At 41.8% G+C, this 25,589-nt stretch overlaps 1 protein-coding gene across 2 annotated transcripts; it reads right to left on the reverse strand.

Annotated features, from left to right (window-relative positions):
- Positions 1 to 1,081: 1,081 nt before the first annotated feature.
- ces2b (carboxylesterase 2b) lies at positions 1,082 to 23,672 on the reverse strand. Of its 2 annotated transcripts, XM_050072718.1 has the most exons (25): positions 21,425 to 21,685; positions 19,660 to 19,852; positions 19,428 to 19,569; positions 18,993 to 19,126; positions 18,669 to 18,822; positions 16,983 to 17,087; positions 16,769 to 16,867; positions 16,494 to 16,637; positions 16,287 to 16,364; positions 16,051 to 16,198; positions 15,791 to 15,940; positions 15,606 to 15,678; positions 15,318 to 15,493; positions 6,882 to 7,074; positions 6,651 to 6,792; positions 6,235 to 6,368; positions 5,912 to 6,065; positions 4,552 to 4,656; positions 4,337 to 4,435; positions 4,059 to 4,202; positions 3,852 to 3,929; positions 3,616 to 3,763; positions 3,354 to 3,503; positions 3,169 to 3,241; positions 1,082 to 3,017 (listed from the first exon to the last, which is right to left on the reverse strand). In XM_050072718.1, exons 1-25 carry the CDS (start codon positions 21,498 to 21,500, stop codon positions 2,831 to 2,833), a joined length of 3,279 nt encoding a protein of 1,092 aa, XP_049928675.1. In that variant the 5' UTR covers positions 21,501 to 21,685; the 3' UTR covers positions 1,082 to 2,830. The 2 variants fall into 2 exon arrangements, with proteins under 2 accessions (XP_049928675.1, XP_049928676.1); XM_050072719.1 differs by lacking the exons at positions 19,428 to 19,569; positions 19,660 to 19,852; positions 21,425 to 21,685 and adding an exon at positions 23,625 to 23,672.
- Between the last annotated feature and the right edge of the window lie 1,917 nt (positions 23,673 to 25,589).

A 25,589-nucleotide genomic window follows, 5' to 3' on the forward strand; every position in this document is an offset into this window, starting at 1 on the left:
CACACAAATTTAATGTCAACTTATCATGACAAAGACAACTTCTGGTAATGTCACTTTGATTAATGTCAAGTTGTCAAAAGAGCTCCAGCAACACTTGTGGTATGAAAAACAACTTTATTGACCGACGCCTTTCGGCTTGTGGCCTTCATCAGGGTCATGGTCACAATCTGAAATGCGTCGGTCAATAAAGTTGTTTTTAATACCACAAGTGTTGCTGGAGCTCTTCTGACATTTTCCAGTGTTTCCTCACTCTCCATGCACCTTGTGAATCGGTGAAGTTGTGCCAGAAACCACTTTCTACTTCAATTAATGTCAAGTTGTCATTATCAAGACAACCCAAACAATGTCAACTTGTCATTACAAAAACCGAATGACGCTTAATGACAGCAGTCATAAACGTTTGTCATGTACATAATGTTCATGACAGGTTCATGACCGTGTAAAGTGTTACCCGAACGATTGTCTCCCGCCACTGCGGCAGGTGAATTTTGATATAGTGTAATCAAATTTAGTTTTCTTCACGCACCAGTCGTGCATTACACAAGCCCTGCATACTGTTGTCAGTATAAACCTTAAGTAATCCATGTTCACCTTTTACACCAGTGTTGGACCAATGGACAACGCCGGTTACGAGTTGGACAGTTGACCTGTGTCCATGTTAACCCTTTCAAACCAGCTGCCAGTGTGTGTGTGTTTTTTTTAAAATTTGTTCTTTTGTGTGAATGGAGAATGAAAAAGTTGATTCAGGGATAAAGACAACACAAAACTGAAGAGTTAAACATTTCAACAGCTCCAGATGGCTTTTATTTTACACTGGAATCCAGATGAGTAAGGAGTCATGAAATATATGTGGGCAAACACAGTCGGGGTATCACATTATTTAAACCTTTGAAACCTGGAGCGACGTCACTTTTCTTGTGCTGCTTTCATATGCTTTTGAACCCTTTGAATCCTGAGCAAATTGGTGTGATTTCTTTTAAAAAATCATGAGAAAAAGGCAACATGGTAAGAAATGTCCCACAAATTGCAAAAGAAAAAAAAAAAAAGATTTAGAAAATTATTTAATTTAAAAAAAAAAAAAAAAGGTAGGGAAAAACTATATTTATAATGTAACCGAATTATTACATTTTTAAGACCTCTTTCCAGGTAATTTCCTTGTTTGTTTTTAAACAAATTTTATTTTTAAGTTTCTCTTTTCACCAATTTCTTGGGAACATTTTGGGGTCATTTCTTCTTTCCTTGCTCATTGCCTTCTTCCCATGTTTTTAAAGATTTCAAGCCAATTTGCTTAGGTTTCAAAGGATTATGGTACACTTATGCTCCATAAGTCCTCTTGGGTTTTTCATATTTTAGCAGAAGTATTCACTGAAGCGATCTACCTTGGATTTAATTTGATGTACATTGTACACAGTGGCTCTCAAAAGTATAGTTCTGACTTGCTACTGCCACGTCACACACAGCTTTTCAATTGACCTATGGCTAAGTCCCGCCCTCAAACGCGATGAGCCAATCACAGTGCATAGCCATTCCAACACACTTGGACATTCTCTGCCTGGACGTTCATTGAAATGCATTACAGAAAGTCAGTTTTGTTCAGTTTTATGAGCTTTTTCGGAGATCTGAAGTTTAAAAATGGTTAAACGGTGTGCATGGGGTACACGCAACTCCGACACAAGGTATCCTGAGAGGCTGGGCGACGGGGTGTATTTTTTACACTTTAAACCACATCTCAACCGAGAAAAATGTCTCCTTTGGATAAAGTTGTGTGGTAACGGTAGACCACAATATCAGCTCAACGTGAATGATGTCTACATCTGTTTTAAGATAAGTCAACATTGTGTTTGAGGCAACATATTGTCACTTTGCTGGAAAGAAATATAAAGTTATCTTTAACATCTCTAGCTAACGTTAGCTAAAGTTAGCCTAACATTAGCTCCTAGCTGCGTTGTTCATTGTGTCAACTTGTTTGCTGGGAGTTCATTAGCCTGTTTTGTTCTAGTTTTGTACTTTGGTGATCGTACATCATTGTTAGCTGTTGTCCAAAGGGCTCTAGTTAAGCTAACGTTAACTTCTGGAGCTTAGCTTCATTAACTTATCTGTAATGGCAGAGATAACAAAGGTTGGCAAACGTTATGCTGAATGATTCAGTGTAAATACTGTAGCACCAAACTAACGGAGAGACACTCTTGGTAAAGATGGTAAAAAGGCCGTTATCCTTTTCTCATATTCTGAGCCAAAAACCTTAACTTCAGTGGCACTTTATCTTGTTGTCTTTGATGGCGACGGCAACAAGATGCGGTTCACAAGCGTACGTGATCTGTAAATTCTGGCCTGTAATTTAAGCATTTCATTGAGCTTCTCAACAATGAAATGATGAATATATCCCTCCAACGCGTAGTTTAGGCCCTTTTGGTTACTTCTCAATGACATCTGATCGTTATGTCTCCAAAAATCATCAATTGCCTCCTGCGAAATGCCGTGTACTGTGACACCTGCCATAGCGCCGGTCACTGAATGTTGATAGTTTGTCCAGTGAGTGGAGGGGGGCGTGGCTTAGCCATAGGTCAATTGTGGAATCTTCTGAATATACTTTTTGAAAGGATCTCCTTTCCAAATTTCATACAGTGCATGGTGCTTTGTATTGGCCATTTCAAACTTAACAACATACACATTCAAAATGGTTCCCTTTGTATTTCCTGTTGGAATGTTTGTTAATGCAGGAGCTGACCAAGGAAACTATGAAAGATAGATTTATAGTTTCCTGGGTAGCTGATAGGAAGTAATCAGGGACCAAAGCTGTTGCCCTAGCAACAGTATAGAGGGGACTTTTCTATAGCTCGCTGTGCTCCATCTTCTCTTTGTGTTGTCGGACCTTCTCAGGGAGAGTCTGAGTCAGGAAGATGAATCGGTCCTTCTTCAGGTGCTGAGCAACTACCTGCTCCTTTGCATCAATTGACAGGTAGTGCTCTTCTGCTCCATACTTTGGCCAGTGGACAAGGCCAGCCCCATTAGGAGACCTGCACACGCGCACACGCACACACGCACGCACGCACGCACGCACACACACACACACACACAATCACACACACACATACACGTTGTGTGTTAAGTTAAAAACAGGTCTTATCTCCATGTGTATCATAACTTGTAATGGGGGGGAATTCCTACCCTGTGTGTGCAAAGTTGCCCCAGTAGCTCATCACGATTCTGCTAAACTCTTCCTCCTCTTCAGTGCATGCCTCTATAATGATAATAATGTGGTAAAATGCTTTGCACTCTATGAAACCCTGAGGTAACCCAGATCTTTGGTGGTCTGTTTACTGTAAAGAGTAATTTATATATGTTGCACTTACCAGGTATTCTGATATGGGCAGTTGTGAAGCAGAATCCTAATACTGTTAAGAGTTCATCTCCATGGTCACACCCAACAAAGCTAGGCCTCTTTTTCTGCAGGATTTTGGGAGTATACTGGAACTCATACAGGTAGACAGGGGCACCTGCATCTGATAACAGATGAATGGCTTTGGTTTATCTTGTTTATGAAAGTGTGTGACAGTCAATATTAAACAATTGTTCTTATATATAGATTTGTATAATCTTGTGTAAATAAAATACCTCTGTGGGCATTAGCAGACTTAATGGCTGGAATGCTGAAGAGTATATCTCCCAGCAACTCAGTGAACCCATCTCTGTTTTTCACACGATCCTCACCGGTTCCAGTGTATTCATCTACCATAAGTTCACTGATGATCGCACTGTTGGGCTTGAAAAAATGAACAACACATCTGTCAGAGAAGTTTGAGCATGATGAAGCAGAGTAATATTATAATGTCCAGCACTGTCAGCCTTACATCAGGGTGGAACATGATCATCGTGTTGAGGACCTGCTCCCGATCTAATCCCTCTGTCCAGTTTGAAGAGAAAAAGAACTAAGGGAAGACAATTACTATTTCAAACGTGCACAAAAGCAAAACAAAATCAGGTTTTTATGGGCTCATCTGGAAATAGTAAGCTCTTCAGTACACAAATGTCAGTAACAATTTAGCATTCACACTTACACCAGGAAGTAACCAGCCCCCTTCATCATTATTAACACCAGTCATGAATGGTGCAGTGAGAAGATCATGAGTACGGTACAGCTCATCCACAGGTTTTGTGATGAAGTGTCCATCAATATTTACAGCAATTCTAATAGTTGGATCCTTGAGTCAATAAAACATGAAACAGAAAAGGTAGAGACAAAGACAACGTAAACAAAGTGAAGATTTCATAGGAATTTTGCATATTTTGATATTATAGGCTTACTTTCAACAAAGTTTAGCATTTGATATCTCACCTGTCCAAAAGTCACAATTGTGTCAATATCAAGGCTTCTCATGCAGTCAGCAATCTTCTGTGTGCTTTCAAGGCTACAGCCAGATGCATTTGCTATCATCTGAGGACAGATATGTGAGATCCATCTCAACAATTTAGAAAAAGAAATGCATTGTGATATTCTCAATATTGCGAGCTGAAGAATGTTTACACACAAAAATAAACACTGATATCAACCTGTGTCACTGGTAGAGGATCATTGGTGAGAAGTGAATCCATTGAAGCAGTACCACTCTCAGCAATGGCATGGTGGAACAGGCCTTTAGACATTGGTGAGAGAAGCTGTAGATTCAAGCAACATAAAAATAGAATTACCACCTTGCAGCTGTATGCCTCTGCAAACCTATCAAGTTGCACTTATAGTTTACATCTATGTCTGTGAAAACATGGATGGTTCACACACATCTTCCCCCCGGTAGCACAGAAGATCTATACAATCAGCACAATTTCAAGGTGGCCACCCAAGATTAGTGTCACCAATGCAATATCTGACCAAATGTCTTCTCTTCTGTTCCTGTTTTATTAGTGTATAAATTCTTAAGTTTTGGCCAAAATCATATTCTTAGTATACAGTGACCTTGACCTTTGACTTGTGACCACCAAATTCCAATCAATTCATTGCTGAGTCCAAGTGGATGTTTGTGCCAAATTTGAGTAAAATTCCTTTGAAGCATTCATAAGATATTGTGTTCCCGAGGTTGAGATGGACGCAAGGTCACAGTGACCTTCAATCACCAAATTCCAATCAGTTCATTGCTGAGTCCAAGTGGATGTTTGTGCTGAATTTGAGGAAATTCCCTCATGACATTCTTTAGACTGTACTTTTACATCAGCAAGATGGATGCAAGGTCACAGAACCTTGACCACTGATCTCCAACATCTAAAGAGTTCATTCCTGAGTCCAAATGGATGTTCGTACCAAGTGTGAAGAAATTCCCTCAAGAGTTCTTGAGATATAGCGTTCATGAGAAAAGGACAGATGAGGTCACAGCGACCTTGACCTTTGACGAAAGACCACCAAAATCATATGTTTATCGCTGAGTCCAAGTGCACACTTGTGTCAAATTTGAAAGATATTCCCTCAATGCATTCTTGTGATATGGTGCTGAGGAGAATATACAGATGGATTAACTGACAACTCGAAAACATAAAGCCTCCGCCCACGGCTATGGTCAGCACGGAAGCAAATGCCAAAAAACAAAAGCAAAAGTTTATATTAGGTTTAGTGTAGTGTAGAATTAAGTGGCATCAAGCGGTGAGGTTGAAGAACTGAAACTCTGAATGTGAATGGCCCTATCTAAAGCCAGTGTTTGGTTTGTCTCTTCTTGGCTATTGGAGAACAACATGAAAGACTGCTCTGTTTGTGGATATAAACAGCTCATTCTAAGGAAACGAAAACACAACAGTTTTTATTTTCAGGTGATTCTGAACTAATGAAAAGATAGTTAGGAATATTATGTACCATTTCTGTTGAAAGATACCCCTAAAGCCTACACACTGGACCTTCAGAGTGCTTAATCTGCAGATTGATCCTTACATGGAGGGATACGCTGACTCCGCCAGCAGACTCCCCAAATATGGTAACCAAATCTGGGTCTCCTCCAAAGTCATGGATGTGCTTCTGGATCCACCTCAGAGCTTCTACCTGGTCCAACATGCCAAAGTTTCCTGAAATGTGCTCATCTCCAGTGCTGGATAGAACATACAATTATTAACTACCAGGCTACCATTACACCAGCTACAAAGTGACGCAGTTTTGTTTTTTTTATAATTCCATGTGGCACTGATCAGATTAAAAGTAGTAGAATATAATCATAGTATGTTTGTTCTGACACTAATAAGTGATTTGAGTCTTTTTACCTGAGAAAGCCCAGAAGACCCAAGCGGTACTGGATCAGAACCACAACCACGTCTTGGTAAGCAGCCAGGGCAGATCCATCATACACTGAAGCTGACCCCATAGAAAACCCTCCACCATGGATCCAGACCATGACCTGGTAAGGTAATGAAAGACTTTGATCTTTTCCACAAAGCATAAAGTACATTTCATGACATTCTATCTGCACTCATAAAAATATTGATTACACTACATCCAAGACTAAAACTTAAAACTGATGGTGATGGTGACAAAAACAGGTCTCTAAATATGGACATCATAACTCATGATGCCATGGACGGTTAAGAAAGCAATCAAACCAACTTCTCCATGAACATTATGCAAAGTTATCTGAAGCTGAATCTCTGAGCAGTATCAGTCCAAATGTGCAGTAACTTACTGGGAGCTTGGCATTGTGCGCTCTGTTTGCAGGAGTGTAAATATTGAGGTAAAGGCAGTCCTCTGAAATGTCTGGGATATCTACCAACAAGCCACCGAGTTTTTCAAGCAGATCTATAGTAAACGGTTTGTGTTGAACACACCTGAAAAAAGAGACACATTTTTACTATAAGTTGTGGACATAATTTCTCTAAATGTGTTATGCAACAACTGAAGAACATGAAAGCCTTACATGGGTGGCTGCTGGGTGGCGTCTCTCACTCCTTGCCATTCCTCTACAGGCTGGGGTGGAGCCAGTCTCAGAGCAGGGCCTACAGGTGGCTTGGCGAATGGGACACCCAGGTAGGCATGGACCCCGCTCTCCTTCCCCTTCACACTCACATATTGACCTCTCAGGCTCCCGAGCTTTGTGTGGACTTCAGGTCCTGTCAGAATGTCGGATATTGAGGCTGAATAAGAATCATAATATAACACAATATATCTCGTCACACCATCTGGTTCTTGGTTGGTTCTAGATTAAGTTGTTTATCAAGGAACTCTGCCAGACATTCGCTGGTTCTGTTTTATAAAACAGCTCCACAACAAATCCACAACTCATAAATCAATCAGGTTTTAAAAGCAAACAGATCAAGAAAAGAAGACAATTTGATGTAGAAATAAAAGACAGTTTAAAGGAAATTAGAACTCAAATAAAATCAGGAAAGGCTCTCTGATAAAAGTATGTTTTAAGAGGAGATGATGGGACCCCTCTGAAGGACGGCCATGAAGATGGGACCCCACTGGAGCGCAACCACAGAGGTGGGACCCTACTGGAGAATGACCATGGAGGCTGGACCTCACTTGAGGATGATCACAGGACTTGAGATCAGTAATGGCAGCTGGCAACTGATGCTGAGCTGGAGAGCAAGGAAATAGTCTGGTGGAACCAGGGGAGTGCTGTTGCTCAGCAGGAACAAGAGGGGCCTGCTGCAGCTCAGCAGGGACAGGGGTGGGCTAGAAAGATGTGGCACTGGCTACAACCCTCAACCCAGGAACTAACTCAGGACCAGCCTTTACTTTTACCGGGACCACCGATGCAGAAACATACAGGTTGTTGGCTGGAAACCCGAAGCAGGAATAGGAGGCTGCTACAGTCCTGCAGGAACAGGACACATGGGCAAGGTACCAACGGGAAAAAGAATCTGCAGCATTAGTGTCAACAATCTCTTTCATAATAGACAGTAGTGCCTGCAGCCACAGCTTGGATGACAAGGCAAGGAGCTCCAGAGAATAAGCTGCATCCTTCTGATTAATGCTAGAAGTCTCACGGTTGTAGGCAGAGAATTGTTCCACAGCATGCTAAAGATCTTTTACCTCCTTTTGCATGTTTTCTGTAGGGAGGCACCATCCACATTTTTTTACTTCTGATCCGATCCCGATACCTGAATTTGGATATCTGCTGATACTATTCCGATACCAGAGCTCTGTTTGCTTTAATATTATTATTATCATTATTGTTGATTTTATATGAGGCTGTAATAAACTCCCCTCTACAGGCAAGTATGATGTACGTATGTATGCATGTATGTCCCAAAAGGCAACTTGAGTTAAGTATAAGGTCAGAAAAGCAGGAAATCCTGTTCACAGGAAAAATCCCATCCTGAAAACAAATATGCAACTATAAGGATTTCAAATTGATTGTCAATATTTATGAAATTCCAAGACAGTGTTAAACTACTAGTACAATATAGACTATCAAAAAACAAAAAGTACCTGTCATATTAATCTGAACAGCACAGATACGAATCAAGTAGACACTACTATGTAGTAGTGTTGTCACGGTACCAAAATTGGGACCCACGGTATGATACCAGCGAAAGTATCATGGTTCTGAGTAGTATCATGACAGCGAAAATGAGGCAGATGTGCCTTTTGTCATTTATAAAAAGATAAATCACTTTTCTATAATACATCAATGATATTTCAATGGAATAAATTACTTATTGACTTATTCATACTTCAAAAACAGCATCAATGATTAACATAGGGGGGATCAAAATAAAATAAATGAATGAAATACAAATCAACCAGCCACCCTCCTCCCCTGACAGTCCCTTCATAAGTAACGAACAGTCCCTAAAGTGCGGTGAGGTTTGTGGGCCGTTACCTGCCACAGAGAGAGAAATGTGAACGGCTCGTTTCTCCTCTGAAATTAATAATAACTTTCACTGCTTAAAGATACTCAATAGCTCAGTTCATACCTGAAATGTCACTGGATACAAACCACTGCAGCGGCATATCGAGTGCCAGGTGGACAGCGCGCGCCGTTATTGGACGGCGCATGGACACTCACCCTCTTGCAATTGGACTTTGAGCTTATCCCACAGTGGTGGTGCCGTGAGGTACCTAGTACTACAGTACTCCAACATTATGGTATCATATGTACTGTCGTCTTTTAGTACCGCGGTCAGTGCAACACTACTATGTAGCAATCATCATATCATTCCAGCACACAACGTGAAAGCACAGACGCGGCTCACGGATCGGAAATTTACGCAGGTGGATCGGAAATTTCTGATCCGTGAATTACGTTGGTATCGGAACCCGACACCAACACTGCATCGGATCAGCCCCATCCCTAGTTTTCTGCATCCGTGACTGGCCACTTTGTTGTGTCTGTGTTGAGGCTGGGGCAGAACTTGGAGGGGCATGATTAGGCAGAAGGCTAATAGTTTAAGTTTTTTATTAAGTTTATTTACATTATTAATCCCCCTGAGGGGAAATTCAATGTTTTCACTCTTGCTTGTCAATTACACACGGGTCCGAAAGACACACACATGCACAAACAGGACCTATACATGCACAAAGTGGAGAGATGTCAGAGTGGACTGAGGTGCTGGCTGGAGGCTCGGAGACGGGGGTTCGAATGGGGGCTAGCTGGCTGGGAGGCAAACTGGGGACCAGCACGCTGGGGGTGAGCAGTCTGGAAAGCAGACTTGAAATCAGGAGTGCTAAAAAAAAGTTAGCACTCCTGACTCCTGAAAGACAGTTCACACACATCTATGCACACACACACACACACACACACACACACACACACACANGCAGGCTGGAAAGCAGACTTGAAATCAGGAGTGCTAAAAAAAAGTTAGCACTCCTGACTCCTGAAAGACAGTTCACACACATCTATGCACACACACACACACACACACACACACACACACACACACACACACACACATCAGCACCGAAGATCTATACAATCAGCACAGCTTCAAGATGGGCACCCAAGATTAGTGTCACTAATACCATATCTGATCAAATGTCTCCCCTTCTGTTCCTGAGAGCTGACACTGAGTAATAACCAGAAAGGTGTTTTTTGCAGAACATAATGATGTCATCGTAAAGTTGACCTTTGACCTTTTGAATATAAGATGTCATCATTTCATCATGTGCTACTAAACATGTGTGTGAAATGTCATAATTAGCATATGAATTCTTATATTATAGCCAAAGATATGTTTTGTGAGGTCACAGTGACCTTGACCTTCGACCACCATCAATTCTTCCTTGAGCCAAACTCAACGTTTGTGCAAAATTTGAAAAAATATCACATTGAGATATCACATGTGGGCTATCACATTCAACAGAATAAGATGGATGCAAGGTCACACTGACCTTGATCTTTGACCACCAAAATCTGATCAGTTCATCCTTCAGTCCCACTGAATGTTTGTGCCAAATTTGAAAAATTTCCTCAAGGTGTTCTTGAGATATCGCATTCGCAAGAATGAGAAAGACAAGATCAAGGTGGTATTGTTGAGTGGATGTTTCAGACAAATTTGAAGAAATTACCTAAAAACGTTGATATATCGTGTTCATGAGAATGAGACGGACGAACAAACTAAAAACATAACAGGTATGTCCAATAAGGAGGTCTAAAAATATGGAATGGAGAGAGGAAAGGTGACTGTCACAAACTGGCTCAGAGTATGTGACAAGAAGGGAGTCCACACAAAAGATTTACTTAAAACAAGCTGAATTTATTAAACTAAAATTAACTTAATAATCAATGGAGTGTGTAGATCAGCAAAGTCAGTCATGAAAGCCATGCATGGGTGAGTGTCAGGTGTTCTGTGGAGGTGTTGAAGGTGCAAACAAATGAAATGAAAACACATTTTGACAAAAAGTCTGTTGCGCGGACCTTCACGGCCGGTGACCGCGTACTAGTTCTGCTACCTCTTGTTGGTTCTGGTCTTCAGGCCAAGTTTTCTGGTCCATATGTGGTTGACCGTAAACTTAGCGAAACGGATTGTGTAATCCATACTCCTGATCGCAGAAAAAAAACTCGTGTGTGTCACATCAACATGCTGAAGACGTATGTTGACCATGAGAAGAGTGTCTCACCTCCCATCGTTGCACCTGTTGCCACCGTGTCTGTTGCACAGCCCCCATATGACCCCAGTGATGACGGGCTGAAAGACAGTCGCAGCTCTCTTTCATGTGCGCGCCTCAGAAATTCAGAAATCCTGTCAAATCTAGACGCACATTTGGCGCACCTGTCTGACTCCGCCAGGTCTGATATTAGTAGGCTCGTACAAAATCATCCGACCCTCTTTGGCGACATTCCCACTCAAACTAATGTGTTATGTCATGATATTGATGTGGGTGATCACAAGCCAATAAAACAGCACGCCTACCGAGCTCATCCGATAAAACGTGCCATAATGCAGCAGGAGGCAACGTATCTTGTTGAAAATGGTTTTGCTGTGCCAAGTAATAGCCCATGGAGCTCTCCTTCACTCCTGGTTCCAAAATCTGACCAGACCCTGCGTTTCTGTAATGATTACCGTAAGGTAAATGCCATTACTAAACCTGACTCTTTTCCGCTTCCTCGCATGGACGACTGTGTTGATCGGGTGGGTTCAGCCAAATATGTCACGAAACTAGATCTCTTAAAAAGATATTGGCAGGTCCCCCTGACCCCACGCGCCTCCAAGATAAGTGCATTCGTTACTCCGGACAATTTTTTACAGTACAAAGTCATGCCATTTGATCTGAGAAACGCACCAGCCACTTTCCAGAGGCTCATGAGCACAGTTCTTTGCGGAGTAAGCAACTGCGAGGTTTATTTAGATGATATCGTGGCCTATTCCTCCAACTGGCCTGAACATGTGAAAACCCTCTCTGAGATTTTTGATCGTTTGTGTACAGCTTCCCTCACACTCAATCTGGCCAAATGTGAGTTCGGGAAGGCTGTTGTTACCTATTTAGGTAAGGTGGTGGGACAAGGTCGTGTTTGTCCCGTGACTGCTAAGGTGCAGGCCATTTTGGATTTCCCAGTTCCCCAAACGCGCCGTGAGCTTCGCCGTTTTCTAGGGATGGCTGGGTATTATCGTGGTTTTTGTAAAAACTTTTCGGACGTAGTGGCTCCACTGACCAGCTTAGCAAGCCCCAAAAGTCCTTTCCAGTGGTCAGATAAGTGTCAGTTTGCTTTTGAGGCTGCCAAAGCTCTCCTCTGTAGTGCTCCTGTACTCGCTGCCCCAGACTTTGCGCATCCCTTTAAGCTGGAGGTGGATGCCAGTGCGCTTGGCGCGGGTGCGGTGCTCCTGCAGGAGGATGAGCGTGGCATCGACCATCCAATCTGTTACTTTTCCAAAAAGTTCAACAGGCACCAGCTACATTACAGCACCATTGTAAAAGAGGCCTTAGCCTTACTATTGGCGTTGCAACACTTTGAAGTGTATCTTGGGTCTAGTCCTGTGCCAACTGTCGTCTTCTCTGATCACAATCCGCTCATGTTCTTAGCTCAGATGCAGAATAGCAACCAACGTCTCATGCGCTGGTCCTTGTTGCTTCAGGACTTTAATGTCGACATTCGCTACAAAAAAGGCTTAGAAAACGTCATGGCTGATGCGCTGTCTAGATCGTAGTGAATCAAACATTTCTTTTAGGTGAGGAAATGTTTGATCTTAGGTGTGGGGGTGTTATGACCCTGGGTCATTTATTTGTGATTCTGTTGTTCTGTTGTTCCTCCCTGCCTGAGGGTGGTGCTGCCACCCTTAGTGTGTTTCTCTCTCTCCAGGTGCTGGCTGCTGATTGGTGGTTGGAGATTGGTGGAGCTGGTATAAAATGGCCGCTGCTTGAGCTGTTCTTCCTCTTCTCTTGGCCCTACTCCCAACTGCACCATGCTTCGTTGTACTGTGTTAAAAATGAGTTAATTGTGATATTAGTCCAGCAGTCCAGGTAGCGGTAGGGGTGGGTAGCCCTTTTTGTTAATCTTTTTTCTCCTGTTTATTTATAGGGAGTCAGGTGAGTGACCTGTATTTTTATTTTCTTTACTTTTGGGTAGGTAAGTTAGTTTTGGAGAGTAGATTGTTTTGTTTGTTGTTGTTTTGGGCCACGTCCACCCTGAAGCTTATTGCTACCTTTCTTGTTGAGTGTTAAATAAATTATCTTTTGTTGGACTGCAAAAAAAAAAAAAAAAACAATGCTCAGTGGATGTCAGCTGAAAGGAAGGGAGAGACCAAGTGAACAGATTAGGCAGCTTTTATAGCTTGGAAGCCCAGGTGAGCCTAATCATGGTAACGACCCTCCCATGTCAGCCAGCTGCCTGATGAGACTGGCTGAAACATTCTCAAAGACATTGGGAGGGGCGTCACACCCCCCCTCTTAAGATCAAGGTTCCACCTTTACATCTGGAACACAAAACATACAAAACTTGAAACAATGAGAAACAACATTTCCACTTTTGACTTGAGTCTACCAAGTGTCCCCTTTACATTGGACGAGCCATCACAAACTTACTTCCATATTAACAGTGACCTAAATCTCCACCCACCACCAGCTATCTTACCAGATCAAATCCCTCACCCAGCAACCTTGGATCCAGAGGAGCAATTTAAGAATGAGAAATTTACTGGCATCAGAAGCTATTGCATGGGAAAAGGGTCACAACAGAACCAATGGCTAGTTACAAAGACTTATGGAAAACATTTGGAACAATACCCACCTCAGAATGCAGATTTGTATCTTGCAGGAATTCAGTAACGTGGGTACAAAGCAGTGAGGTAGAGTCAGCAGGAGATTGTTAAACCCACAACCCAAAGTACACATCAAAATGTTGCTCTCAGAATGAGCACCAAAGCTCATCACATTCTTACAAGGTGGCCTGCAACCAGACAAAGCACAGGTCAGGATGCTCTGCCTATTCAGAATTACAGCTTCTCAAAGCACACTGAACTGGTATTACATAAGTGCTAAACCAAAGTAGCATACCCAAAGGTTCCTCTAAACAAAAGGCTCACTAGCCAACCAAGTCGTCCCAAGACGCACACAAAGAGAACCAAGCTACAACAAAGCTCACATGCAAAACCAAACAAAGCATGAGCTGTAGCACTTATCACCAAAATTAGCAGGCCAAGCTACCAAATTGCAGATACGAACAACAAATTTAGTCAACCATTTACTCACTGCCACTGTTTCTTACCAACCAAATTCTACCACATGCCTAGCAGCATGCCCGGCTCAAACAGTTGATAGTGCAACTTACCATCAATACCAATACCAGACAGGACATTTATTCAGCAACACTGGCCACAATTTAAGATTACAAACCCACAAAAACAAGTTCACAGGAACATGTGCAATGGTGAAATCAAATAACCACAGAGCTCAGGCTCCCCAGCTCTATCTAACTGGTCACATAGCTAATTAATCTCAAACCTAGTCTTCGGACAGATACTGGTGGTGGGTACTTATGCACTGGTTCCACTGGAACCCAAAAGGCAACCAGAAACTGGCGACCCTCAGGAAACCAGGGAAATGCTCCCAAGACAATGTCTTCAACCACATTCTCCGCCACACTAAGTGAAAACAACAAACTGGTTGATCTCCTGTTGAGATCAACCACTTCAGCCTACAGAGGGGTGCGTGGCTCTTCAAACTAATGTGGCTGTATTCACCAGTTACATGCACCAGTACTTTTGTTTTTCAATTTTCCAAACACATTGGTTTGCAATCAAAGAAAGGGGGAAACAAATGCTGCTCCCTTCCAACATCCACAAAAATGAACCACACAAAGAACTAAAACAAAAATCCTTGTGTGATACTCCCAAAAGTCTCAATCACAATGCTAATACCAAAACACTTTAAACTGTACTACTCAAGGTGCTTATACTCATTTTAGCATTCACAAACACGTCACAAACCAGATTGATCATATATAACAAATCAAGCCTAATGTGTAACACTAAGGAAAGATTTAGCCTTACCAAATGGATTGGACGAGCCCCCATTTGTCACAAACTGGCTCAGAGTATGTGACAAGAAGGGAGTCCACACAAAAGATTTACTTAAAACAAGCTGAATTTATTAAACTAAAATTAACTTAATAATCAATGGAGTGTGTAGATCAGCAAAGTCAGTCATGAAAGCCATGCATGGGTGAGTGTCAGGTGTTCTGTGGAGGTGTTGAAGGTGCAAACCAAAACCAAAAATGCTCAGTGGATGTCAGCTGAAAGGAAGGGAGAGACCAAGTGAACAGATTAGGCAGCTTTTATAGCTTGGAAGCCCAGGTGAGCCTAATCATGGTAACGACCCTCCCATGTCAGCCAGCTGCCTGATGAGACTGGCTGAAACATTCTCAAAGACATTGGGAGGGGCGTCACATGACTGATCAACAACTCACCACCCTCCATCTTCTCTTTGTGTTGTCGGACCTTCTCAGGGAGAGTCTGAGTCAGGAAGACAAACCGGTCCTTCTTCAGGTGCTGAGCAACTACCTGCTCCTTTGCATCAATTGACAGGTAGTGCTCTTCTGCTCCATACTTTGGCCAGTGGACAAGACCAGCCCCATTAGGAGACCTACACACACACACACACACACACACACACACACACACACACACACACACACACGTTAAAACAGGTCTTATCTCCATGTGTATCATAACTTGTAATGGGGGGGAATTCCTACCCTGTGTGTGCAAAGTTGCCCCAGTAGCTCATCATGATTCTGCTAAACTCTTCCTCCTCTTCAGTGCATGCCTCTATAATGATAATAATGTGGTAAAATGCTTTGCACTCTAGGAAACCCTGAGAAAACCCAGATGTTTGGTGGTCTGTTTACTGTAAAGAGTAATTTATATATGTTGCACTTACCAGGTATTCTGATATGGGCAGTTGTGAAGCAGAATCCTAATACTGTTAAGAGTTCATCTCCATGGTCACACCCAACAAAGCTAGGCCTCTTTTTCTGCAGGATTTTGGGAGCATACTGGTACTCATACAAGTAGACAGGGGCACCTGCATCTGGTAACAGATGAATGGCTTTGGTTTGTCTTGTTTATGAAAGTGTGTGACAGTAAATATTAAACAGTTGTTCTTATATAGATTTGCATAATCTTGTGTAAATAAAATACCTCTGTGGGCATTAGCAGTCTTAATGGCTGGAATGGTGAAGAACATATCTCCAAGCAACTCAGTGAGCCCATCTCTGTTTTTCACACGATCCTCACCAGTTCCAGTGTATTCATCTACCATAAGTTCACTGATGATCGCACCATTGGGCTTGAGAAAATGAACAACACATCTGTCAGAGAAGTTTGAGCATGATGAAGCAGAGTAATATTATAATGTCCAGCACTGTCAGCCTTACATCAGGGTGGAACATGATCATCGTGTTGAGGACCTGCTCCCGATCTAATCCCTCTGTCCAGTTTGAAGAGAAAAAGAACTAAGGGAAGACAATTACTATTTCAAACGTGCACAAAAGCAAAACAAAATCAGGTTTTTATGGGCTCATCTGGAAATAGTAAGCTCTTCAGTACACAAATGTCAGTAACAATTTAGCATTCACACTTACACCAGGAAGTATCCAGCCCCCTTCATCATTATTAACGCCAGTCATGAATGGTATAGTGAGAAGATCATGATTATGGTACAGCTCATCCACAGGTTTTGTGATGAAGTGTCCATCAACATTTATAGCATTTGTCAAAGTTGGATCCTTGAGTCAATAAAACATGAAACAGAAAAGGTAGAGACAAAGACAACGTAAACAAAGTGAAGATTTCATAGAAATTTTGCAGAAGATATTATAGGCTTACTTTAAACAAAGTTTAGCATTTGATATCTCACCTGTCCAAAAGTCACAATTGTGTCAATATCAAGGCCTCTCATGCAGTCAGCAATCTTCTGTGTGCTTTCAAGGCTACAGCCAGATGCATTTGCTATCATCTGAGAACAGATATGTGAGATCATCTCAACAATTTAGAAAAAGAAATGCATTGTGATATTCTCAATATTGTGAGCTTAAGAACATTCACACACAAAATTAAACACTGATATCAACCTGTGTCACTGGTAGAGGATCATTGGTGAGAAGTAAACTCATTGAAGCAGTACCACTCTCAGCAATGGCATGGTGGAACAGGCCTTTAGACATTGGTGAGAGAAGCTGTAGATTCAAGCAACAAAAAAATAGAATTACCACCTTGCAGCTGTATGCCTCTGCAAACCTATTAAGTTGCACTTATAGTTTACATCTATGTCTGTGAAAACATGGTCAAACAAGATCTATACAATTAGCACAGTAGTAATGTGGGCACCCAAGATTAGGGAAGATTAGGGTCACCAAGGCAGTATCTGACCAAATGTCTCCCCTTCTGTTCCTGAGATTTGACATTGAGCACTGGCCAAAAAAGTGTTTTATGCAGAACATTAGAATGTCACAGTAAAGTTGACCTTTGATCTTTTGGATGTAAAATGTCATCACTTCATCATTTTATATCCAAACACACATTTCTGTTATATTAGTGTATGAATTATTAGGTTTTGGCCCAAATCATATGCTTTAAGGTCACAGTGACCTTGAACTTTGACCTGTGACCACCAAATTCCAATCAGTTCATTGCTGAGTCCAAGTGAACGTTTGTGCCAAATTTGAGAAAATTCCCTCATGGCATTCTTGAGACTGTGCTTTTATGTGAATGAGATGATGCAAGGTCACAGAGGCCTTGACCTCCAAAATCTAGAGTTCATCCCTGAGTCCGAGTGGATGTTTTCGTACCAAGTGTGATGAAATTCCCTCAAGGAGTTCTTGAGATATAGCGTTCATGAGAAAAAGATAGACAAGGTCACAGTGACCTTGACCTTTGACGTATGACTACCAAATTCTTATCTGTTTACCCCCGAGTCCAAGTGCACAGTTGTGTCAAATTTGAAAAAAAAATCCCTCGGCGCCTTCTTGTAATATCGTGTTAGGGACAATGTACAGATGGACGGACTGACAATCCAAAAACATAAGGCCCGTTTCCACCGCAGGATAATTTTATGGGGCCGGGGCCGTTGATGCGTGTCTCCACCGCAGCTACCACCCCCGAAGGACAGAGTTCCGGAACATTTACAGGGGCTAAACAAGTCCCTGCCTCGGAGTAGGTACTCAGAACGGCCCCGAAAAACTCCTTGGGGTTTACTTGGTGCTGATTGGATATACTCAAGGCGGGATGTGACGTCAACAGAAAGCGACGAGCCCGGTAACTTTACAGGAACCTTCCTCCTACTCCGCCGCACAGTGGAGACACGGCAGTTGAGAGGGCCGAGCGAGAGGACGTTCCTGTAAAGTTCCTGCCCCCCAAATACTACCAGGAACTTCTTCAGTGGAAACGGGCCTATACAGCCTCCACCAATAGCTATGGCCAGCATGGAGACAAATGACAAAAAAAAAAAAAAAAAGTTGATGTAAGGGTCTTCTGTGCAGAATTAAGTTGTGTCAAACGGAACTAAAACTCCTCCCCAGTGGAGAACATGAATGGCCCTATCTAAAGCGAGCGTTTGGTTTGTCTGTTCTGGGCTATTTGAGAACAACTTGGCAGAAGACTGCTCGGTTTGTGGATATGAACAGTTCATTTTAAGGTAACAAAAACACAACAATTCCTAATTTTAGGTGATCATGAACTAATGAAAATATAGTCGAAAAATATGCCTAAAGCCTACACACTGGACCTTCAGAGTGCTTAATCTGCAGATTGATCCTTACGTGGAGGGATACGCTCATTCCGCCAGCAGACTCCCCAAATATGGTAACCAAATCTGGGTCTCCTCCAAAGTCATGGATGTGCTTCTGGATCCACCTCAGAGCTTCTACCTGGTCCAACATGCCAAAGTTTCCTGAAATGTGCTCATCTCCAGTGCTGTATAGAACATACAATTATTAACTACCAGGCTACCATTACATCAGCTACAAAGTGACACAGTTTTCATTTTTTTTATTTTTCCATGTGGCACTGATCAGATTAAAAGCAGTAGAAAATAATCATAGACTGTTTATTCTAACTGTGCTCAGTGATTTGAGTCTTTTTACCTGAGAAAGCCCAGAAGACCCAAGCGGTACTGGATCAGAACCACAACCACATCCTGGTAAGCAGCCAGGGCTGATCCATCATACATTGAAGCTGACCCCATAGAAAACCCTCCACCATGGATCCAGACCATGACCTAGTAAGGTAATGAAAGACTTTGATCTTTTCCACAAAGCACAAAGCACATTTTTATTGTATCCTATCTGTGCTCATAAAAATGTTGATCAGACTACACCCAAGACTTGAATCTGACTAAAACATAAAACTGGTGGTGATGGTGACAAAAACAGGACATCTGTCTCCAAATATGGACATCATAACTCATGACGCCATGGACGGTTAAGAAAGCAATCAAACCAACTTCTCCATGAACATTATGCAAAGTTATCTGAAGCTGAATCTCTGAGGAGTATCAGTCCAAATGTGCAGTAACTTACTGGGAGCTTGGCATTGTGCGCTCTGCTTGCAGGAGTGTAAATATTGAGGTAAAGGCAGTCCTCTGAAATGTCTGGGATATCTACCAACAAGCCACCGAGTTTTTCAAGCAGATCTATAGTTAACTGTTTGTGTTGAACACACCTGAAAAAAAGAGACACGTTTTCACCATAAATTGTGGACATAATTTCTCTAAATGTATTATGCAACAACTGAAGCACATGAAAGCCTTACATGGGTGGCTGCTGGGTGGCATCTCTCACTCCTTCCCATCCCTCTACAGGCTGGGGTGGAGCCAGTCTCAGAGCAGGGCCTACAGGTGGCTTGGCAAATGGGACACCCAGGTAGGCATGGACCCCGCTCTCCTTCCCCTTCACACTCACATATTGACCTCTCAGGCTCCCGAGCTTTGTGTGGACTTCAGGTCCTGTCAGAATGTCGGATATTGGGGCTGAATCAGAATCATAATATGACACAATATATCTGGTCACACCATCTTGTTGTTGGTTGGTTCTAGCTTATGTTGCATTCACAAAGTGGACACAATACCTTTTCATTTGATATCAGCTATGCCGTGCTGTTTTTATAACTCAAAAACATGTAACTAACTAGTACAGAAACAAATGATTGGATTATTAATAAGTCAATTGACCAAAAATGAATCAAGAACATTTTAATAGTAGGCCTCATCATAATTCAATAAAAAGTAAGTCATTTATCAAGTAAAGGTGGCAAACATTTGCTGTTCCTGTTTTCTCAAGGGTGGTTGTGGCTCAGGAGGCAGAGTGCGTCGTCCCTCCAGTCTGCATACTGAAGCACTCTTGGGCAAGATGCTGCTGCCTGAATTGCTCCCGATTACTGTGCCATTAGTGTGTGAGTGCATTTAAGCTGAGTAGCAGGTGGCACCTTGTATTGCAGCTGCGGCCAACAGTGAATGAATGTGACATGAAGTGTTTTGAGTGGTCGGATGACTGGAGAGGCGCTACACAAGTGCAGGTCCATTTCTCATTTTTTTTGTTTTATCTTTGGAGGGCCAACATATTCAATTTCATATTCAGTTGCTTTGGGACAGTTTCTTTCTCAATTAAAAATGTCACTATTGGAAAGTGAGTTTTTATACTATTAATGATTCATCAAAACACTTAGTTACAGATGAATCATCGATGAAAATGATTTTTAATTGCAGCTCTATAATGAACTTCATGGCAGCCTAGATTAATTAAATACAGGATTAACCATGCAGTTACACAAGATTAACTGTGGTGGAAAACACACCCACCCCTGACACTGTGCAGGTAAGGTTGTAGAGCTTCACCCTGTTTCATCTCTCACCCACTGAACATAAAAGGCTATTGCTACACAACAGATGATTGCAAAATTTTAAGCACTGCCATTTTATCCTGAAATAAGTCGTTTAAATCATTTGACTGAATTGCATGTTGGTTATCTGTCTAAAGCAGGATGCTTGCCCTAATGACTCCTTATTAAAGTTGTTTTGATGTTATCTGTACTCCCTGATGAGTAAAATGGTATCACAATAGAAAAGACGGAAATGTAAAAAAAAAAGAAAGAAAAAAAGAGGAAAGACAAACAGATTTCTCCTTTAAAGGGGAATGTGTCACATTACTACATTCTGGCAGTTTTATTACCATTCAGTATAGTATTCATGTACAGTATACACAGTCATCCCCTTCCTCATGTTATCCAGCACCAGCATGAAGCCAGCAACAGTTACGAGTCTGGATAGGGGTGAGTCGCAACCTGCTTGGCTTCACCTTTGGACAGAGTCAGGATCGCTCGTATGTAGGTAAAAGATGACTTAAGGTGCAGTACAGTGCAAACAGGTAACAAGTGAACAACAAATTCACTTTAACGAGACATGCATTTAAAGAAAATACAAGTTGAGCGCGTTATTGTTTTAACAGTGGAAGCAGATCTACGCACTTCTACCGGCAATGCTGATTGTTGTCGGATATAACTGAAGTTTTCTCATACTTACCATGTTGGTCTGCAGCAACATGGAGAAACAACACAAACGATAGAAAGAAGAAAGTTTGTTTTGCAGGGAACTTCATCGCAGTTGTCACTGTATGGATGGCGACACTGCTGACTTCTGCAAACAGGCAGCGGAAAGAGAAAATGATGCCTCCCACAAAGCTCCCCCCTTATAACTTTGACCGAGGCAGTAATGTGGCCTGGTGAATATTACGCGCAAGATAAGGCGTGACTCGGCTTCATGTCACATTCAGGTTAACAACAGAAGGCAGAGTTTCTTACCTGCTGGCCAACACAGCTCAAAGCATTTCCTCATTAAGGTTCAGTGTCATCCGTCCTTCTGAGAAGCTAAAACATAAGTATCAACTTGTTTGTCCATATTTTAGGCTAATCTAATCATCTAATATAGTGGCCTGCAAAATAGTTATACTGTCATGACCAAAACTGAAGCTTATGAAGGTGTTTGCACCACAGAACAACATTTCCCATGAGCCACACAGACACAGGGCCTCTGATAAAGGCTCTTGGGAATTGTAGTTGTAGAGTGTCATTCAGCAGCATTACTACAGGTGCACCTGACCACAGGAACCAAGAGCACCTCAACATTGTTTGGAGAAAAGTTACATGATTGTGGCCACACAATGCACACCAATGTATTCCCTGTATGTAGTCTTCATTGCTGTCCAAGTAAGTAAGTAGTAAGTAAGTAGGTAGGTAGACATAGGTCACAAAGTGCTTCACAAGGGAAACATACAACAAGAAAGAAATCATAGACAAAGTGAAGAGAAGTGCACAACTAGCAAAACTATTTGCACACACACAAGATAAAAAGAGGAATTCACACGACACAACAACAAAACACAAAATTTGAAAAAGGTACAGCTCTGGTACAAGTTACCCAAACGCCTGTTTAAACAGGTGTGTATTTAGCTGGCTTTTAAAAGAAACCACAGAGTCAGCAGATTGTGAAGGAGCAGGTAGAGCATTCCATTTAGATACGGCTGCAAAAGCTTGATCACCACACGCCTTGAGTAGAATGCAAGGGACATACAACAAATGTAGCATATTGGATCAAAGAGTGCGAGCTGAAGAATACAGGTGAAGTAGTTCAGCTACACAAGAGGGAGACCGTGTAATGCTCTGTAAGTAAGAATGAGAGTTTTGAACTCGATCCTAAACTCAACAAGGAGCCAATGAAGGGATTTTAGTGTCAGGGTAATGTGAGAGCGTCTATTTGATCAAGTCAGTAGTCTGACAGCAGCATTCTGGATTGCTTGCAGTTGAGTAAGAGCAGACACATTCAGTGAGGAGAAAAGTGCATTACAGTAGTCAATGTGAGATGAGATAAAGGCATGTAGCTGTTCAGCAGCTGAAACAACAGATCTCAGTTTGCCTATATTTCTCAAGTGGAAAAACAAGTTTGGTCTGGTGCTTGGTCTGGGAGTCTAATTACACTGACTGATCAAATATTACCCCTAAATTATGCAGGCTTGAGTGAGCAGCAGAGGAAAGAGGCCTATTACTTTGCATGTTGAGGGGAACAACATTTTCAGGAGCAACAACCAGAATCTCCGTCTTATCAGAATTGAGCTGTAAAAAAATTTCTGTGGTCCAGATTCCAATCTCATGAAGGTAGTCAAGGAGCCTAGATAACCTTAAAGGGTCACCAGGTTTAAACAAGAAGCAGACCGGATATCATCTGTATATGAATTATGCCAATGTTATATCTGTTTATTATTTGTCCTAATGGTAGCAAATATAGAGAAAATAAGAAGCCCAAGAGCTGAGCCCTGCAGGACACCACAGGACAGTGGAGAGAACAGTTTCAGTAGAGTGCTGTTTCCTAAACCCTGACTCAAATCAGATTAAAAGTAGTAGAAAATAATCATAGACTGTTTATTCTAACTGTGCTTTGTTATTTGAGTCTTTTTACCTGAGAAAATCCAGAAGACCCAGGCGGTACTGTATCAGAACCACAACCACATCCTGTTAAGCAGCCAGGGCTGAACCATCATACGTTGAAGCTGACCCCATAGAAAACCCTCCACCATGCAGTCTGTCTCTAAATATGGGTGCCGTTATAACTCATAATGCCATTATGGATTCTTCAAGAAGCAATCAAGCCATCTTCTCCATGAACACTATGCAAAATCATCCAAAGCTGAATCTCTGAGCAGTATCAGTCCAGTCGTGCAGTAACTTACTGGGAGCTTGGCATTGTGCGCTCTGTTTGCAGGAGTGTAAATATTGAGGTAGAGGCTGTCCTCTGAAATCTGCACCAAGTTTTTCAAGCAGATTTATGGTCAATTGTTTGTGTTTAACGCACATCAAAAAAGAGACAGTGTTTTACTATAAATTGTTGACACAACCTTGTGTCAAACTGACAGTGTGCAGTTAAGGTTGCAGAGCTACACCCTGGTTCAACTTTGTCCCACTGAATACAAAAGTCTGTTGTTACACAATCAATGATTGCAACATACCCTTTTAAGCATTTAATCCCAAAATAAGTTGTTTAAAACATTTGACTAAATGGCATGCTGGTTATTTATTTAGAGCAGAATGCTTGCCCTAATGACTCCTTAAGTAAAATTGTGCTGATCTAATCTCTACAGTTAACCTGATGAGCGACATGTTATCACAATGGGAAAAAATGGCAGTTCAAAGAAGAGGAAGAAAAACAGATTTCTCCTTTGAGAAGGGGATGTATCACATTGCGCCATTCTGGTAGTTTTACACCATTCAGTATGGTAATTATATTCAGTATACACCCACAGTTATTCCCTTACTCATGTTATCCTGCACCAGCATGACGTCAACTAAAGAAATGACTAGTGTGAATAGTTACACCTACAACTAATCTGCTTGGCTCTTTGAGGGAGGATTTTCACCTTTGGACAGAGTTGTCATCTCGAGGTTGTAAAGATGACTTAAGGTGCAATACAATGTAAACAGGTAACACAGAGTAAACAACACATTCTGTTCTATGATAAATGGATTTAAAGAGGATCAGCACAGTAATGCAAACATGTGAGCCCCCTCACCCCCTGTAGTAAATCCCGGAGGGGACCCCTGCACTACAGAGCAGGCAAACATATTACATAATGGGGATACTAATTGTTTTAAAAACTGGACACAATTTATTGTCTTTACACTACTGCGGTGTCTCCCTCAATAGTAATGAGGCTTATTCTTCCTGTTGATCATTACAGTCAAGTTGACTTGTTGTTTTGAAGTTTTCAGGCAGGACAAAGGTCAGACCTTCCCAGGAGTCAAAACCAAAAATCAAGATTATCAAGCAGAGGTACAGAGGCATCAGACAAAGGTTTTAACAAGGTAAGCAGGCACAGGTCAAAATCCAATAGGGCAATACAGACAACAGGCAGGATATGAAGCTGGCAGAAGCACAAACTACGACCTGGCAACAACAAAGGCAAATTGACTGAAAAGTAAACAAGCAGACAGGCACAGGTGTGTGGCAGACTGGGCAAGCAGGTCACTGATAGGCTGACAGTCATTACAGGGGGAGTATCAGTGGATTTGGGCGATGTACTGGTGGGAAAAGCTGACAGGTGCTGACTGGAGAATGAACTGAGGGGTGTGTGCAGGAGAAGCAGCAGGAGGGTGAGGCTAAGAGGAGCAGGAACTTTTTTTTTTTAGTACGCAGTTAAAAGATGACTTCAGGTGCAATACCATGGAAACATGTAATGACAAGTCAACAACACATTCAGTTCTGTGAGAAACAAATTTAAAGAAGACATAAATATGTTTGGATGTAACCCCTTTGTCATCATTTTGTCATCATTTTACATATAACTATTTACTCCCCAACACTGTTTATTACTGTCCATGTAACCACAAGAGGAAAAAAATAAAACATTTTGCCATCTTGCAAAGCAATTCACAAATCCAAAATCCATCTATACTGGAACAGACCTTCAAGAAAGCATTATATAACTTGCAAAATGAAAAGTGCTTGAGAGGCGGGCCAGTTATGCAGAGATTATGATATTGAATCTTACTCGCCAACAAGTCGTTATGATGATATGACTAACCTACTGTAGGCTATTTACCTATACATACATATACACCGATCAGCCAAAACATTAAAACCACTGACAGGTGAAGTGAACAACACTGATCATCTTGTTACAGTGCAATGTTCTGTTGGC

The sequence above is a fragment of the Epinephelus moara genome, chromosome 20, assembly GCF_006386435.1.
Source record: "Epinephelus moara isolate mb chromosome 20, YSFRI_EMoa_1.0, whole genome shotgun sequence".
Classification (NCBI taxonomy): Eukaryota; Metazoa; Chordata; class Actinopteri; order Perciformes; family Serranidae; genus Epinephelus; species Epinephelus moara.

Coding starts and splice junctions, on each gene's coding strand:
- ces2b (XM_050072718.1), bottom strand. CDS start 21,500: ATGAAGTTCCCTGCAAAACAAACTTTCTTCTTTCTATCGTTTGTGTTG. Junction 6,369..6,650: donor CGCACAATGCCAAGCTCCCA/GTAAGTTACTGC, acceptor TTACCTTACCAG/GTCATGGTCTGGATCCATGG. Junction 3,018..3,168: donor GGCAACTTTGCACACACAGG/GTAGGAATTCCC, acceptor GCGCGTGTGCAG/GTCTCCTAATGGGGCTGGCC.